Here is a 19188-nt window from a genome sequence, read left to right as displayed (position 1 = left end):
CCAGAAAAATGAAGAATAGCTGTTGTGGTTCCAATATTAAAGACAGAAAATAGGGCTGATGTCCTTAACTATAGACCTATCTCTCTCTTGTTCCTTCATTTTCCAAGCACTTTGAAATGGTCATACATCAATTCTCGTCTCTTAAGTTTCGTAACATAGCCATCCCTAACACACACGGTTTAATGTCCGGCCGGTCAACTGCTACAAACCTCGCAACATTAATGTCCACCCCTTCTCAGGTCGTTTGTAATAAAGGTCAGCTGGACGTTATCCGCTTTGACTTGAGCAAGGCCTTCGACATTGTTAACCACACTATTCTCTTAGCGAAGCGTTCCGCCTATGGAGTGTGTGGCTCACTTCTGGACTGGATTAAAGACCACCTGACAAAAAGAATCGCGTACATCCGGGTTAACAACATAGCCTCTTCATTCTACAGGGCTTCCTCTGAAATTTCTCAGGGATCTGTTTTAGGTCCCCTCGGGTTCTCTGCTTTCGTAAACAGCGCTTCCCCCCTGTTTTCTAAGCCTTTATTTCTGCAGTATTCAGATGACATAAAACTCTACAAACAAATAATTCGCAGTGATGATTGCATTGAGCTTCAAGAGGATGCATGTTCCTTTTAGAACTGGTGCTCGGTTAATGATATTTGTCTTAACCAATCGAAAACCATGGTTAAGACATTTTCACGGAAAACATTGAATACCATTTTTGCGTACAGCATCCGCAGTGAGTTCTTAACGCTTGTATTTGAGATGAGGGACCAGTGAGTTACGTTTGATTCAAGCTTACGATTCGGTGATCCCATAAAAACAGTTATGAACTCGTCTCTCAGCACATTAGCACCACATATATCATAACAAAAGAATTTAAAATTCCGTTTACGTTTCCGACACTGCACCATTCGTTCGCGAGATCACAACTTGGGTATGCCTCAGTTGCATTGAACAGCATTTCTAAAACTCCTTGGCACTCGACAAAGTTCAAAAGTTCATTTCCATCTTAGAACATCACTACGTTAAGAGTGGTCCACATAACTTCAATTATGAAACTGATTTTGAACTTGTGAACTTGCTGAGCCTGCATCAGTGCCGGGCTAAGGTAAACATGTTGCTCTTATTCAGAGCTCTTCACGATTTTATTAACTCTCCCCGCCTTTTGTTAGAAGTGAGCCTTAGAGTGTCACGTGCGCTTACACGACATCAATCATTCTTTTATACCTCTCGTCATTGTAATCGATTAAGCCCTATTCTTAGATTGACCGAGTTCTACAACATGTACTCTGATGCACTCTATTTTTTGTTTGTGCTGCAGAACTTTTGGTCATTCTGTTTGCAGGCAGTTAATGCTTGAAAAGGGTTGATAAGTACTTGTGTGTCACTACAATATCATGTACTTGCATTTGTTTAGAATATGCAAGCTTTGTTGTAGCTTCTACGTTGTTCATCTGCTTGTTCTGACTTCTCCAACTGTCTTCTAATTTGCGACTTTCCTGATGTCACACTGGTATTAATATAGCAATACTAATATATTTAATATTAGAACACAGCTCTAAGGTGCCCGTTTCCATGTTTCGCGATATCAGCATAACCGCGCTAAATTTAGCGGGAAAACTGATGTCACGTGACCTTAACACCGATTCAATTCCCCACTACATCTAGCGGAGCAATTGAATTTCTTCATAGGTGCAAGTTATTTTTCCTTGCTAAAGTTAGCAAGGAAACTGACTTGGAGGAGGACGGGAGAGGAGGGGATAGAGGAAGAGGGGCATACCCTCCCCTCCGTACCCTTCCCCCTCCTCCTCAAGAGCTGCACTCCAATTTTGCGTTAGAGATTCGTAAACATCTTATTTTTTTCAGTTGAATGTAAGACTGTACATTTCAGGACTCAGTACATTTAAGACTGGTGAACTCCATTCCACCATTGCCCTGGTGTTTCCATTTTAATTTCCTTTTTTTTTGTCTCACAAGTGTGCCAGAGCTAAGACTCAAGGGGTTGTTCCTGGACACTCAAACACTAATTGATTGATTGATTGTCATTGATTGCTTGTCAGCGATTGATTGATTTATTGACATACTGACTGTGCGTGGATGCTATCTCCGCAACGGTCTTTCTGCTCGGCACGGTGTCCAGCCAGCGGTGAGGTGGCTCATTCACCGAAAGTGGAACCAGCGGGGGGAGCAGGCGGCACTGCCCAGTCGAGGCCGGGGCCGTTCGCATCCGATTGCCTCCGACCTCGGCCGCGCAATGAGTATGCAAGAGCGCAGGAGCCAGTGGACTATTTTGTTGCACCGGCGCCCACAACCATTGACTGTTCCTGTCAGGGGTAAAGCTAGCTGACCAACTACAGTTGTTTCTTTTTTTGTTTTTTTGTTGGCTTTGTTTTTATTTGTGTTTCTCACAGGGGCACAACCAGCTGGCCCACCTCATTGTCTTTGGCTATTGTTTTTTTTATACATTCATTTTTGTATCGTGATGCAGCGTGACAAACTTCGGAATGTTCTGTGTGCTCCAAGGCCCTTTTGAGGAACGGCAGGATGATAAGGTGCGCCTTCTGCTTAGCCTCCTGCCACATCGGGAAGATGTGCTCGAGGATCACAGAAGGCTGAGGATGGGTGAGGCAAAGAGCCATTAATATCATTCTGCAGGGAAAACGACACCAGGAACACCGAATGTGACGCATGGCCGTCACAGCTCTCTTCCATTTTGAAAGAGCTCCAGATGATGAGGGCTAGCATATAGACTCGCTCCAGCAGCTTCCTTGAAAGTGGACATCCTTTTGGCATTAAGGCGCGTCGTCAAGCAGATGAAAGACAATCAGTGGAGTCCAGGCCTCAATGGAATTGTTTTCTGCCCAGTACAACACACTTTTGGCAGCGGTCACGGCTAATGACCAGGTCATTAACGAGGTCAGGGCTGAGGTGATGGAGCTGAGAGGCCATATGCATGAGCAGGCCAAAGAGATCTAGGCTCTCAAAGAAGAGCTTAACACCAACGAGCAGTATGGCCGCCTCCCTAATCTGGAGATTCAATGCCTGCCTCAGTGACCTCAAGAACACCTTGGGGAAATCATTGCAGACATTGCGCGAAGAGCGGGCGTCTCAAATTTCCGGCCGTTCAGGTGCTTGCCATACACCGCCTCCCGAGTGGAAAAAGCGGACCCCACCAGTTTTGGTGAGGTTCCAACCGGTTGGCGGCAAGAAAAAGTGGATGACGGCTTGCGGTAGGTTGCACGCACTAAGCAAGGGGTCATCGCTGCAGCGTCTGTATTTCAATGGCAACCTCACTAGGCTCTACCGAGAGCTCTTCTGGATGGCCCATTCCCACGCCAGAGAAATGCACTTGAAGTTTGTGTGGGTAAGGGACGTCAATGTCTTTGCAAAGATGGACAAGAAAGGCCGTCCCATCTGAATTTACTGACACGCTGACCTGGAAGAAATAGTGTAACTTGATGACTTCGTCTCAGGTTTTTTTTTTTAGGCTGACTATCGGATTTTTTGAGCCTTATGAGTAACTTGGCACTGGACGGCGGCATCATATATACTGTGGTACACGTAAATATTCGGATCATTAGAAAATATTGGGACCAGTTCTGTTTTTTTGATAAGAGGTGTCATCGCCAACGTTATTGTGTTTGTACTATCGGAGACCAACGCTCATGAGTGAGCAACTAAATGTTATCATCTGGATGGTTTTAGTAAGTTTTGTTTCACACGACAAAGCAGAAGAGGGGAAGGTACAGCCGTATTCATAAAAAAATGGGCGGCATGCAGAATGTCAGGATCACACACACACCCGAGACAATATACCCAAGGAGCAAGAGGCAATATCTATGAATCGAGACGAGAGCCACAGGCACGTAAAAACATCGAGGAAGTTTTCCCTTTCCTCCGGCATCAGTCAGCGAAATGGTTCACCGTCTCCAATTTCCAGTGACGACTTTCCAACCACGTTTCAAGAGAGTCAGAACGATCCTGCAACGCCGGAGGCAGGCCCTCCAAACTCGCCTGCCACGCCGCTTAGTTGCACACGGGACCAAGACACGGGGGGCATTCCACCTCTTCTCAGAAGATCAACACAGATGCGCCAGCCACCTACGCGGCTGGGCATTTGAAAACTTGTTTTTTTTAAGGGGGATATTTTGCCGTTAGAGGCACTCGACTTCCACCAGATGGTGGAAGTCGAGTGCCTCTAACTTCCACCATCTGGAAATCGAATCGAAAGCTGCAGATCTATGTGGAGGGACAGTGGTTAAATGTAAAAGAAATGTGGGCTTCCTGCTTCAAGAGTGAGCTAACTGTTAGAACTAATACAGAAGCCCAAAACAAGATGCTCAAAGAGCACTACTTAAAATGCCACAGTGGACGAAAGAGCCTGATAAGTCTGCTGCAGATGATGAAGACATTTCTGAGTGACAGGGAGAAACATTTCTCAAAAGACAACTTGCACTTCTCCTCAGGCCACAGAGTTTATCACTAGTCTGTACCAACATTCCTGCACAACAGGCCACGTGCCGTGGTCAAGCACATAATGGCAAGTCTACATGCTGCCGGGGACATTGATGCGGACCACATAATCACAGATGAGCCTAGTGGCATATTTCATGTTCAAAGTGCTGCATCGGCAAATGCTTCTTACCTTGCACAGTTCACCACAACAAGCTGCAGTTGCCCTGATTTTCAGAAGACGAGACTGCCCTGCAAACACTTTGGTGCCATAATTTTGAATATCCAAGGTTGGTGCTTCGACAGGCTGCCTGCCTCTTATAGGAATGGTCCATTAATGAGCCTTGACAGCTTAACTGTCTCGGATCTTGCAGTAGCCACCCCATCGGAAAGGTGTGGACATCTTGCGGCTAATGTGAGTAAAGATTGCAGAGCCACAGACACCACACTCCCAGACTTGAAACATCGGGAAAAGTTGGGAATAAGAGTGCTGAAAGCAAAAGTCCCAGCTGAATTTGAAAGGAGAAAAAGCTTTTCCTACTACTGCACCAGCCAAGATAACCTGAGTGCTAGAACTGCTTAGAGAGTGCAGCTCCATGCTTCAAGAAGAGACACCATCTGTTGGCGGTCTGGGTCTGTGCGGCTCACCCACAAAGGGGCACTCCGGTCAGTGCAAAAGACAATCGGGCAACTGCAGCCTATCCAATGTTTCTGGGCTGAAACGACACTGCCCTCTTCATCAAGAGCATTGGCGTGCACGGGGACGTGTTTTGGAAAAGGCAGCCATACTACGGAAAGCATACAATGTTGCACCAACATGAGTAAAAATTCAAGATGGGGGAAAGGATTCCAAGATCTAAATTTTTTAAATAGAATTCGATTTTAACATGTTCCAAATTGTAATATAGTACATTCTGTGGGACGTGGTTGTCCGTGAATGTTCCCTTAGAACCACCTTCAACCCTCGCTTTGTTTGTGTCCGTTTGGTTTGAATGAATGATTGACATGTTTCCAATTTTTATGACACTATTATGTACTCCTTGTATTGTACACTTTCTAGTACTCTCATCACACTGCAGAAGTGTACAGTATCCTGTACGATTTTTTGGTCCAAACACAACATTCATGCTTTGTTTCACTTTACTCATACAGATTAGCACTAGAAAACAGATTTTACCATTTAAGTGGAGGCCCAACTGGCCCACACTAGCTCATTCCATTACGTAGTATCTTGGGTAAAAACTATTCAGGTGTGAAAAAAAACACAAAAATTTGGCAACTGCAGATTTGTGTAAGCTGTGTCAAATTCTCTACCTATGAAGACACCACCTGAAGTGCACCAGACGTGTTGATTATTCAGTTTCCTCACCTACCTATTTTTTTCCATAAATCATCAGAACTTTCTGTGGTGCCTCAGTGAAACATATGGGGTACACGTACATAGCATTGCAATTTCTTTAGCGATGCAATGACAAATTTTTTTTAATTTCGAGGTTTATTTTATACTAGGAAGTTTAACCAAATGAGAAACATAATGAACAACCATGCACTTGCATACAAGTACCAAACACAGTACTGTACAAACTTGATACACCTCCATATTTTGTGTAAATAAAAATTTGTTTCACGTGGAACACTGTTCACTGCAAAAAAACCTGTCAATAAGTGCAGTTCAAGCGTGCCTAACGACACCTTCCCTAGTTAAACTGGACTTTCCCTTTAGCGCAGCTCGTCCTCTCTTAAAACAACATAGTCATGCCCTACAATGACCGATAGCCCATAAGTGCAATAACGACAGATATCTTTGCAATTTCAAGATATGTTTATGTAACGTAGAAACTTGAGATATTGAAATAAAGAATAACTAACCAATACTTCGTCTCATCCTAACATCAACTAGCCTGTGAGGTTACAAGCGCGAGCTCCTTGCATTGAATCATACTACCTCGGCTGCACGAGCGCACGTTCACCGGGAGTACCACAGCTACTCGTTCACGATTGTAGGCTTTGCAGTTAGTCCATCTCAGGATGAAAAGAAGTGTAGAAGAAAGTACATTCAAGTCGACACACTTGCGAGAGCAGCTGCTTAACCACACAACACAGATATAATAAATAATGTACAATGACACAAATCTCAATTGACTCCTGAGTGCAATGTGTTGCCTCTGCTACACTGTACTTGTACCACTTGTACGCCAAGAGGGGCGGTTACTGTGCAGCGCCAAAGAAAATGTGTTTCTGGAGCAATTTCTTGATTTTGTATGCGTCAACAAATATATACATTGTTAATGACTTCAATATAGACCTGTCCACTGTATCTGCTTCGCAAACTCTATTTACCTCTATTCTCGAATCAAATGGTTTTAACAATTTAATCGAATGTCTAACATTTGACCTCTTCATAACAAATAATGATAATGAACATGGGTATTCTGGCGTAATACTCAGTGATGTCAGCGACCCTTTCACCATTTTTTTTTTTTCATTTATTAGAAAATTTCGCAGTAAAACATCAATACCACTACAGGAACCAATATTTGCTCAACAAATGAATGCCCAAAGATTGGACGTTTTTTAATGCCATAGGTAATACTGACTGGAGCTTAGTATACATAAAGAAACAGCAGATGAAGCTCATAACATTTTCTTGTCTTCTTTAACTAGGATTCATGAAAATTGTTTTTCATATAACAAATAGAGAAAAGCAAAAAGTCGAGAACGCCATGGGTCACACCTGAACCAGTTCGTAAAATAAACATACCGTAAAAAAAATCTTTTTAAAAAATTTATTAAAAACAGGGATCCAAGTCAATTATGTGATTATAAATCTTTCCGTAACAAACTGAATTCCGTACTGAAACATGCTAAATTGAATTACTACAGTTGAACCTCGATGTAACGAAGTCGGTAAAATTCGCAATTTACTTCGTTACATTGAAATTTCGCTAAATCGAAATTTGGCTTTAGCATGCGAAAAAAAATTCCGAAACATTTTACGGGTATGAAAACTCACCGAAAATGACATTTATTTAGGGGCGAAGTAGTCCGCGAGTTTTGCTTGCGCCTTGTCCGACAGTAGCAGCGGCGTCATACGGCGTTCGAGCGCCCAGAGCGCTTGCACGGCATCCTGCTGCCCATGCGACGCCGTGTACCTCCTCAGTACGTCCATTGCGTCGAGCACTTCCCGAGTGCTCGTGATCTCGGCAGTTTCTTCAGGATGGCGTCCAAAACGTTTGCTTTCTCATCCAAAGAAAGAACTTTACGTTTCCTTATGGCAGCAAGCACGTAAGTGAACCGCCCGGTTAAAAAATAAAGCTGTTTAGTTTAGGCAGTTTAGGCGGTGCCAATGTTTCCAACCTACACAGCACTCTTCACCGCACAGTTTACTTGCCCCCTTGCCACCCTTGCCCCCACAGTGATGCTTGCGCCGCTTGCGCCCACGCTCGCAAGACGATAATCGGTCTTTTCGGTCTTCTCCTAGATGGCACTGCCCGTGCGATCGCGCCATCACGTCGCTCCCCCGCTGAAGTTGGCTCCCGCGCTACCCGCGGTGCAGTGGAGTGGACTATGGTTATCAGTGAATGTCAGTGGTGATGCTGGTATGCCGTGTTAACTTTTTGCTCGGCATTTTCTGGCCAGCCTCGCGGAATCCGCTTTGCCGCATGCCTCGCCGGCGCTACCGGCGCCGCATCCTCGGGCAGCCTAGGAACGTTGGAAGGCCTGTCCCCGTGAAGTAACCTATCAAGCGCTCGCGTTTGCGCATAATTTTTTTTTTTTTAACCACAATTTTTTTGCGAAGTTGTTTTTTAGAGTTGATTTATTTATTGCCTTCTATGGCAATGGCACTTCGTTATAGACTTAGACTTCGTTATATAGAGACTAAAAATACATGGTGTCTATGGGCAAGAAATTATGAAAAATAAAATACTTCGTTAAATCGAAGATTTCGTTACATTGAAGTTCGTTATATCGAGGTTCGACTGTATAACAATCTGTTCAATAATACCGTAAGACAAAAGGGAGATATTTTATGGAAACTCAAATTTTATAAAACCAGTTGAAAAATGTTCTCGTTATAATGTTGAACTAGATGGAAGCAAACTGCCCGACTTACAGGTTGCTACCACTTTTAATGATTACTTCGTAAATTTGGTACAACCAGCAAATTATAGCATAGATCCGTCGGTAACATCGCGATATGTTCCTAATGAATCTACGTTTTTTCCTACTACAATAAGTGAAGTGATTAGCATGTTCCTAAATCTTAAAAACTGCTGATCCCAGAACATAAGTGGATTGCAAATTAAACCCATCAAATATGCCATTGATATATTTGCTCCTCCTGTCACGTACATTTTTAACCTCGTTTTAACAACCAGTGTTTTTCCAAAAGTGCAAAAGGCAGAAGTAACGGAGCTGCACAAAGGTGGTGACAAAAACAACCTCACTAACTATAGGTCGATATCAATTTTACCGATACTGTCTAAGGGTCTTGAGAAAATAATTCATTCAAGACTAACCAACTTGCTTAGCCCTTAAAAGCCCAAAGGGAATATGCTTCCCACTTCGAAAAAGGCGCCATAAACAACTGATGCAAATTTTTTATTTTTTCTGTATTGTGGCGCCATCTAGCCACATGCCTAACAAACTACACAAAATTATTTTGAAGGTTTTCGGTGCATCCACTAGGCGGCGAGAATGGTTTTTTCCCGGCAAGGTGGCATGGCTTCGGCTCTTTGTGCTCGTACAATTTGCCGAAGAAACTTTAGCCTGAGGACGGCAAAAAACAACTTCTAAAGGTGCATATATTTAATTAATGTCTCTACGGCATCTCGTGCATCGATTTTAACCACTTATAAGCATGTTCATTGCGTTCATTAGATGCTGTAATGGTTTTTCCCGACCATAGGTGGTGGGAATATATTTCCCTATGGGCCTTTAGCAGAACATTATACCTGCGCTTGTTTCTCCACAGATGTCGAAGTTCTTGTCAGTGGACGAGGCACTGGATGTCTTTTTCTCCCTGCCTGATGACCCAAACCAGTCAAGTGACAGCGAGGAAGAAGAAGACGGCGACGATGTTCCGTCGGGTGCGGTAACCCGTTCGGAAGTCCAGCCGAGTAGCACAGCGTCACAAGGAGCAGCACAGGTGAGTGCGTATGATGTGCACTCAAGTGATGACGCCAGTGATGATGAAGAGACTGCAAGTGAGTGGACAATACGTTCGCTTCCCCACCGAAGCAACATTCCCGATTATTGCTGCCAAACACCTGCAACTCCTAAGCTTCTTCCAACGCACACGCCAATAATGATCTTTGATGCCCTGTTCGGAGGTGCTTTGACCATACTCGTTGAGCAAACGAACATATACGCCAAAGAAACCAAAAAGAAAGCTTGGCAGGATACCGCAGCTGAAGAAATGAAAGGATTCCTAGATATTCTCATCAGAATGGGCATTCTTCAACTTCAAAACAGACGGGACTACTGGTCCACGGACAGCGACCTCGGAGTGGCATCAGTTAGCCCAGTGATGCCAAGAGCACGACTTTTTCAGCTTCTTCGATCACTGCATGCCAACGACAACAAGACAGCGACTAGAAAAGGAGACGTCGGCCATGTCCCTTTGCACAAACTTCGACCTCTTATCACAGAGCTCTCCGAAACATTCAGAGCTAGCTACCAGCCATCTGCATACCACTCAATTGATGAGAGTATGATTCTGTTCAAAGGAAGGAAGTCATTCAAACAGTACATGCCCATGAAGCCTATCAAATGTGGGTTCAAAGTATGGGTGCTTGCTGATGCTACAACTGGCTTTATTAACCAGTTCGAAGTCTACACGGGCAAAGAGGGCGATGGCGGTGGGCTCGGCTACAGGGTAATCCAGAAATTCACTGAGGAACTTGTCGGGACGGAGTGTCTGGTAGTGTTCGACAACTTTTTTAGTTCACCCGAACTCATGCAGGACCTGTTTGACCACGGGATATATGCCGTGGGAACTGTCCGTGCACAAAGAAAAGGTCTTCCTGATGTTGTGAAGAACAAAAAGAAAATCAATGAAGGCGACCACAACTACAAGGTGAAGGGAAATGTTGCTGCGATCCAGTGGCAAGACAAGCGGCTAGCCAACGTAGTAACAACAGACCACGATCCTTCAGAGACGGTAACAGTGGAAAAGAAAAATAAGGACGGGTCAAAGAGAAGCATCAAGTGTCCACTAGCAATTGTGCAGTACACGAAGCACATGCGGGGAGTAGACCGCTTTGATCAGCTGCGAGAGTATCACACCGTTACTCGTAAGTCAAGAAAATGGTGGATGCGAATCTTCTACTTTCTTCTGGACTGTGCTCTTGTGAATAACTTCATCCTTTACCAGCTGTCAGAGGGGGAGGCGAACCACCAGAGTTTTCTCCTAATACTGGCACGCCAGTTGGCCAACGGCTATAATGGAAGGAAAAGGTCAGCCACGACCGCTTTTCGACGCGTCTTGCAGCAAGCAAGTACCAACAAAAACCTTGGCGTGCCAGATGAGGTGCACCTGTCCAACGGGCCACATTACCCACAGGGCAAAGCAGCCTACAAGAGGTGTAGGTACTGCTCCACGGCCAAAAATGACAAAAGATCAAAGATCACATGCACAACTTGCAAAGTACACCTTTGTGTGGTGCACTGTTTTGCCAAGTGTCACCAAGAGTATGTGTGGCACTGAAGGCCCAGAGGGAAGAATATTCCCATGCCCTAATTAATGGCTTTCAATTAGTATTTTCATACCTTTTATTATTTGTGCTTGTGCAGCAATAAACATTATTTCTAGCGAGTTTCATGTTCCTATCACTGATAGAAACATTATGGGCTTTTAAGAGTTAACAAACATAATATTCTAACTCACAATTTGGTTTTCGTAAACACAGGTCGACAGAAACCACACTATTAACACAAAAAGAATGAATTGTTGAAGCATTTAAGAGGAAAGAACTCATACCTGGAATATTTATTGACCTTAATAAGGTGTTTGACGACATAAATCATGATATACTAAACCTTAAGCTTCACGCTTATGGTATTAGAGGAAGCGCAGCATTATTAATTCAATCTTATTTATAGCCTCGGTCTCAATCTGTTTGTATAAACTTTTCTTTTTCTCCACTTGACACTATTACAACAGGTGTGACCCAGGGCAGCACATTAGGCCCTCTTCTCTTCATGCTTTACATTGACATTATCAACATAATGACATCAGCAAAAATAATAGCCTATGCCGATGATATGACTTCTTTTTACTGGTACTGACCCGACTGATATAGCTTCAGAAGCAAATAGCTCTTTTAGAAATTTGCAAAGATACATCATTGCAAATTGTCTGCAAATAAACCCTTATAAAACTAGAGCGATTTTCTATAGACCCAGAAACAAATTAACTTGTAGGCCAACATATCTTCATTTAGACAACCAGAAAATAGAAGTTGTAAGTGAAATGAAATCCTTGGGTGTTCATTTTACAGAACACCTCACATGGGACTATCATACCATTAATCACATCCGTACAAAGCCGAATGGCTGGTAAATAAATGGGCTGGTAAATAATGCCGAATGCCGAACAAAGCCGAATGGCTGGTAAAAAATGGGCTGGTAAATAAACATAGATACAGCCTACCATGCAATATTAAGAAAATGTTATACAATGGCTCATTTTGTTCCTCACCTAACATATTCTAATCTCCATATGAGGTACAACTAATAAACATAACACACATATCCTCCTTCGTGCACAGAAAAAGTCAATTAGAATAATAGCAAATCTCGCATAGAATGAGAGCACTGCTAATTATTTGCAGCAGTTAAACATCCTAAATATATCTTTCCTTTACAAACTAAGACTCACGTGCCTTTACAGATCTGCCCTACTCGCAAATAACACCTTCATAATTGAATTTTTTAATCTAAACAAGCATCTCACAAGCCATAATACACGACATGCAGAACCATGGTTTGTGCCGACATCTCAAACAACATATGGACATGAATCAAAAAGGCACAATCTAGCTTACTTACAAAACAAATTGATTCAATATCACGTCATACTTGAGGTTGTCACCAAGCCCCACGTGATATCCCTGTTTATGACGCTCACTGACACTCACTAACAAAATCTCACGTCTTTTGTTGACTACTGCTCCAATTTTATTGTATGTGTGTAGTTTTGTATTTGTTATTTCATTTGGTTTGTAAATGAGTGATTAGGAAACATTGTCATCACTGCTCTCTCTGCCGTTTCAATCGGGGCAGGGACCTCGTCAAGTAGCTGAATGCAGCTTTTTGTCCTTGCCCCTCCGCTCCCTGGAGAGGAAATAAAAAGTATTATATATTTTTTCAATACTCTTATGTGCATGTGTTTATTTTTAGGTTTAGAGTGGCTATGCTATGCTATGCTTGACTTTTTAACTGCAGGGTGGCATCACACAAGCACCTTATTTGCTTTGATGTGCCCGTTTTCTTAAAGAGAGCCGATGTCTGTGGTAATGAATTTATTAGTAGTTGTTGCGGCCGGAAGCGGGAACCCTGGCCAGAGCCGCCAGCCTTCTTCCGGCAAAGCAACAACAATCGTCGAGCGCAACGCCATCACGCCGACTAGGGTCGGACGTCAGTAACCTGTACTCTAACAATGCATTCACGTTTCTCGTCACCTATAAAGAACCCGAGTTACAAAACGTTGTGTTTCCTGACGCGCTAACAATGACGACGAGGATGGGATAAGGAGAGGACAACCGAACGCCAGTACATGAACGTTAAGTGGTGTTAGTCGGTGTGACGGTGGGGCCCGGGAACAAAGGAGAAGCGGTGGCCGCCATGGCGCAAGCTCAAGCCCTCTACGCCGCGCCGATCCAGTATGACCCGGCGGTGGAGAATCGGACAAACTACGTGGAGCGACTGGAGGCATACTTTGACGCCAGCAGGGTGAGGGACGACGGTAGGAAACGTTCGATCCTAATATCCGCTTTTAGCCCGGAAGTTATGCATGACTGCGAAGCTTGGTGGCGCCAAACAAACCGCGAGACGAAACCTTCGACACGATCATGAAAGCGCTTACGCAGCACCTCAGTCCGGAACCGTCCGAGATCTATGAGACGTTCAGGTTCCAGTCACTAAAGCAAAATGAGGGGGAAAGCGTCGCGGACTACCTGGCCGAATTACGGAGAATCGCAGACCACTGCGGTTTTGGGGACGCTCTAGACAACAACCTAAGGGACCGATTTGTCATCGGACGGTGCGAGAAGACGGTGCAGAGGATCCTCCTGGCGAAACCAAAGAAACTTACGCTCAAAGAGGCGCTGGACACAGTGTTGGCGGCGGAGTTAGCAATGCGGAACGCCGACCGGCTTCCTGGCTCAAGTTCGCTACCCACTACTGCGGGGGACGTGAATGCCTTGCGGTTTAAGAAGCACAAGGGACGTCAGCAGGAAACGTCTCGGACGAAGACTGCGCAGCCCTGCATTCGTTGCGGAGACAGCTCTCATGACCAGCCAAACTGTCCACACAAGAAAACGACGTGCTTCACGTGTAACAAGCAGGGAGATTTGGCGAGCCGGTGCTTTCGCACTCAGTCGACACCGGCGGTCAACCGAAAGAAGCAGCAGGCCAACCTGCTCACGGAAGAAGCACAGCTAGGACAGGCAGAGGAGGCTTTCCACTTGTTCACAGTGCACACTCCAAAAGCTACGGTTGATTCAGTCAACGAAGTGCTCCAGTGGGGAACAGTAGAAGTGACCATGCAGGTTGACACTGGCTCCCCCGTGTGCATGATTTCTAGGGACACATACTCCAAGAATGATAAGGTCTGGCCACCCCTACAGGAAACTACCAAGGAGCTCCACTGCTACCTGGGGAAACTACCAGTGCTGGGAGTCCTGGCGATGCCAGTAAGGCATGGAAACAAACAAGTGCAAGGACAACTGTACATTGTGGATTGTACGGGTCTATCCTTCTGTGGTCGAGACGTCATCTAAGCATGGAACCTCCTGGAAGAGCATCTAATTGGGAGCATGCAAACAAGTGACAACCAAGTGCAGGACACGGTCAAGAAGCTGAAAGAAGACTTCAAGGATCTCTTCTAGCCGGGGACGGGGTTGATGAAGGGACCTGTGGCCTACGTCAACTTAAAGAAAGAGGTAAACCCCAAGTTCTGCAAGGCCTGGTCTCTTCCCTATGCCCTACGTGACAGGGTAGGAGAAGAACTGGCCTGAATGTGCAAAGAGGGGATATTGTCTCTGGTATTCCACAGTGAGTGGGCAACGCCAGTAGTGCCAGCGACCAAGGCCAATGGAGGTCTCAGGATCTGTGGGGACTTTAAAGTAACCCTGAACATGGCATGCGACATCGAACAATACCCACTTCCCAAAGTGGAGGACATCTTTGCACCTCTGAAGGATGGCCATTGGTTCTCGAAATTGGATCTTCGGGAAGCCTACTGCCACGTGGCCTTAGATGAAAAATCCAGACAGGCAGCAGTGCTCAACACCCACAAGGGTCTCTTCTGCTACAACCGGCTGCCATACAGCATCGCTTCAGCACCAGCGATCTTCAAAAGGAAAATGGAGGCGTTGTTGAAGGACATTCTGGGAACGCAGGTTTTATTGGATGATGTCTTGGTGGCAGAAGGCAAAGACGAATTTGGGCAGACGCTGCGGAAGGTTCTGCAGAGATTCAGGAAAAATGGCATCCGACTGCGGGAAGAAAAATGTGTGTTTGGTGAAGGTTACCTACCTCGGACATAGGATCGACCGACGTGGGCTGCATCCATCAGAAAAGAAAGTGGACGCCATCGTGAAGGCTCCTGCACCTCGCAACCTCCAAGAAATTCTGTCCTTTTTAGGACTCATCACATACTAAAGGAGTTTCCTGCCTAGGATGTCTACACTTCTGGCTCCGCTCCACAACCTGCTGAGGAGTGAGGTGAAATGGAAATGGGAAACAGAAGAACAGGCTGCATTCGACGGGGCGAAAACAACCTTGCAGAAGTCCAACCTTCTTGTGCACTATGACCCAAGTAGGGAACTCATTTTGGAGTGTGATGAGTCACCAGAAGGCCTAGGAGCAGTGCTGTCTCACTGCGTGAATGGCATCGACAGGCCTATCGCCTTCCAGTCAGGATCCCTTACCAAGGCTGAGAAGAACTATTAGCAGCTGGAGAAGGAAGCGCTTGCGCTCATTTTTGGGGTAACGAAGTTTAGGGATTACCTTCTCTGCAGGAGCTTCACCCTAAAGACAGACGACAGACCACCAACCTTTGGTGGGATTGTTCAAAGAAAGCAAATCGATTCCAAGCATGGCTGCGGCACGCATCTAGAGGTGGGCACTAACGCTTGGAGCGTGTAAGTATGTGATCAAGTACAAGCCTGGGTCACAAAACCTGAACGCAGACACTCGGTCGTCTGCCGATGGCAACTGCCCCAGATGGAGCAGAAACCGAAGAACCCCAAGATATGGGGGTCTTCACAGCGGACATGTTGGACGCCAGCCCAGTGTCCAGACGACAGCTAGAAGACCTGACGGGGAAGGACCCAATTATGCAGAGCCTACAAGACACGATCAGCAGAGGTTGACCAAAAAGACTTTTGGACAGTTGCCTTCAGCCATACTGGCATCATCGTAATGCACTCACGCTGGAAGGGGCCCTCATCTGCATGGGTGGAAGAGTGGTGATTCCAGAATGTGCACGGAGGGCATTTCTATTGGAGCTTCATGATACTCACAAGGGAGTCAATGCAACTAAGGCACTGGCACGCACGCTGGTGTGGTGGCCAGGCATTGACCGTGAGGTGGAAGAGTTGCTTCACCGGTGCACAGTGTGCCAACGGGCGGCTCCCATGCCACCGAGTAGGGAGCCACTGGCATGGCCAGCAACTAAACAGCCGAGGTCAGGCTGTTTGCCCAGTTGAAAATTTCCATTAGATTCCAATTGGAATTTCCAATTGGTACCAGCTAGGTTTTGGGACAACCAATTGGTCACTGCAATGGGAACCAATTAGAACCCATTAAAATTCCAACTGGAAATTTTTTTCCAATTGGTGAGACCCATTGGCCAGAGTGCTTCCAATTGGAACCCACTAAAACCAATTGGTTCCAATTAAAACCAGTTAGAATTCCAACTGGATCTTATTGGAATTTTCAGCTGGGTGTGCAAGGAACTTTGGTAATGGACCTCGCTGGCTGAGTGGAACCATCACGTAAGAACTTGGAAACCGCATGGCGCTGGTGCAAACACCTGGTGGGATGATCCGCAGACATCATGACCAGCTACGCCTGAGGCTTGAGGTCAACACACCTGACCCTCTGCATCAACCCAGTGAGCGCAATGAGGATTTAACGTTAGAATGGGGCCAATCCTCAGTGGCTCCAGAGACTTCAAGGGCCACCGTGGAGCCAAGCAAGGAGCAGCGTCCAGTGCAACAACACCGACCACCCGAGCGGCTGGACTTGTAGTTCCACCATTCCACCAAGTGTGGGGGAAGTGTTGCGGCCGGAAGCGGCAACACTGGCCAGAGCCGCCAGCCTTCTTCCGGCAAAGCAACAACTGTTGTCGAGCGCGACGCCATCACGCCGACTAGGGTCGGACGTCTGTAACCTGTACCCTAACAATGTATTCACGTTTCTCGTCTCTTATAAAAAACCCGAGTTACAAAGCGCTGTATTTCCTGACGCGCTAACAGTAGTAGTAATCTTATTATCAGTAATAGTAGTAGTATTATTGCTCCCAGCAAGGACAGATGCTGTTATTATTATTATTATTATTATTATTATTATTATTATTATTATTATTATTGCGCACAGCAAAGGACGCATGCTGAATCTGCTCCCGCTGCTTCTATGGAATACTGCTGTTTCTACACTGTTCAGGGTGCCAGCTATGTGCCCACACCAAGTATACCTGCTGGACGGAAAATAAGACCACCTTTCTGCAATCTGGGGTAAGCTCCTTAATCTGCAAGAGTTGCAAAACATCAGCGGGGCTGCTAGTCCTAACAGCAGAAGCCAGGCCGGATTTGACGGAAGCGTCGTTCAGCCACCACTCCGCACCGCCCTCCCCCACTGCTTCCACTCGTTCGGAGAAACCTTCCTCTTCCCCAGGCGGTCCCCATGCAGACATGAAATCCTTACAAGCCCTCCTCCTCAACTCCCTCGAGGGGATCTCGTTCCTCACACACGAGGTCGCTGCTCTTTCATGACGAGAACGCGCAGCTCTGCCAAGGGTATAGGTATACCTCCCAGCTGCACGCAAGTGCCATACTGTCTTTGCGGACTGAGCTCGGAGCTGTGCGTAACACTCGGAACCAATGGAACCGGCCGGCAGGAAACAGCTGCCTTTTTCCTAAACTGCGGCGATGAGCCCCCACCATCCCCTTCCTTTGGTGACCCTGTCCAACCTTCAGGGCATCCATGCCATCAAGCTCCATCAAACTTCAATGGGGCTGGGTTCCGCAAGGAGGGGCCAAAGGTCCCCAGGGCAAGACGGCCGTTGTTGAGGGCAAGTGTGTCAGCCAGCTGTACACCTGTGGCACTGCCACCCTCTCCACCACGTCGCCAACACGCTGTGCACATGACGCATTTCGGCCCATCTTGCGATCCCCCGAGCCTTTAAACCCACATTAGGAAGCAGGGCCCTCTTCGCGAGCTTGCGTGCACCCGACTGAAGACACGGCATGAAAGCTACTCGTCCTTACGAGTGATGGCTGCAAATGAAGAAATAGAGAAACTTTTTGATCCCCTTCTCTGGCCAGAGGGAAGCCTTTTCAACGAGTTGACAGGTCAGCTGAATGAGAGCCACACATAGCAAGGGGTATTCGAAGCGCCTCTCTCCCATAATGCCGGAACAGATACGTAACCTAGACATTTACTATCAGAATGTCCAAGGTCTTCCCACAAAAGCTAACTTTTTTTCTAATGTAACCCTAACTGATGTGTCTATTATTGCGCTAAACGAGACCTGGCCTTGTTCTATTTATTTATCCAATGTCTTCCCACCTAATTTTGCAGTACTTAGACGTGATCGTGTATTCTCTACTAGGAAAAAGACGTTGGGTGGAGTGCTGAGAGAAATTGATGCGTCCTTACAACGTGTTAGGCGTCCGGATCTTGAGACATTGTTTGAGTCAGTGTGGATAGAGCTGCCATGTGCGAATGGCGAGCATATCCTCCTGGGCGCTTATTACTTGCCCTCTGACACGTCTCCAGATGGTTTTCGCCAATGTCTACTGGGCATTGAGTGTACAACCAAGGCCCTGAATAAATTCAAATTTATAGTTCTTGGAGATTTTAATGTCTGTAACATATGCTGGAAAGCAACCTCAGTGTCCTCTAGAAGTTACTATATTATTCAGAAATCTAATTTCTTGCTGAATTTTTCATCATTTACAAATTTAAAACAATACAACTGTATCTCAAACACCCAGGGCAACATGCTTGATCTATGTTTCGCAAATCTAGACTGTACAGATATAACAGAGGGTATGTCAAGCTTGCTTTCCTTCCTCCTCTCCTCTCTCTCCCCCCCCCTCCCTCCCTCCCTCCCTCCCTCCCTTCCCTCCCCTCCCTCCCTCCTCCTCCTCCTCCTCCTCCTCCTCCTCCTCCTCCTCCTCCTCCTCCTCCCTCCCTCCCTCCCTCCCCTCCCCTCCCCTCCCCTCCCCTCCCCTCCCCTCCCCCCCCCCCCCCCGGACGGACATCATGCCCCACTGGAGATCAGTATACCTAT

The 19188-nt window shown here is 46.0% G+C and overlaps 1 protein-coding gene across 1 annotated transcript; it reads left to right on the top strand.

Moving 5' to 3' along the window:
• Positions 1-9043: 9043 nt before the first annotated feature.
• On the top strand, positions 9044-12485 carry LOC121833983 (piggyBac transposable element-derived protein 4-like). Its single transcript, XM_042287715.1, has 3 exons — positions 9044-9241; positions 9418-10901; positions 12392-12485. Exons 2-3 carry the CDS (start codon positions 9418-9420, stop codon positions 12483-12485), a joined length of 1578 nt encoding a protein of 525 aa, XP_042143649.1. The 5' UTR covers positions 9044-9241.
• The last annotated feature ends 6703 nt before the right edge of the window (positions 12486-19188 follow it).

The sequence above is a fragment of the Ixodes scapularis genome, unplaced genomic scaffold (assembly GCF_016920785.2).
Source record: "Ixodes scapularis isolate PalLabHiFi unplaced genomic scaffold, ASM1692078v2 ptg000247l_1___fragment_3__unscaffolded, whole genome shotgun sequence".
Lineage (NCBI taxonomy): Eukaryota > Metazoa > Arthropoda > Arachnida > Ixodida > Ixodidae > Ixodes > Ixodes scapularis.
This window is presented reverse-complemented; position numbering and strand designations above follow the sequence as displayed.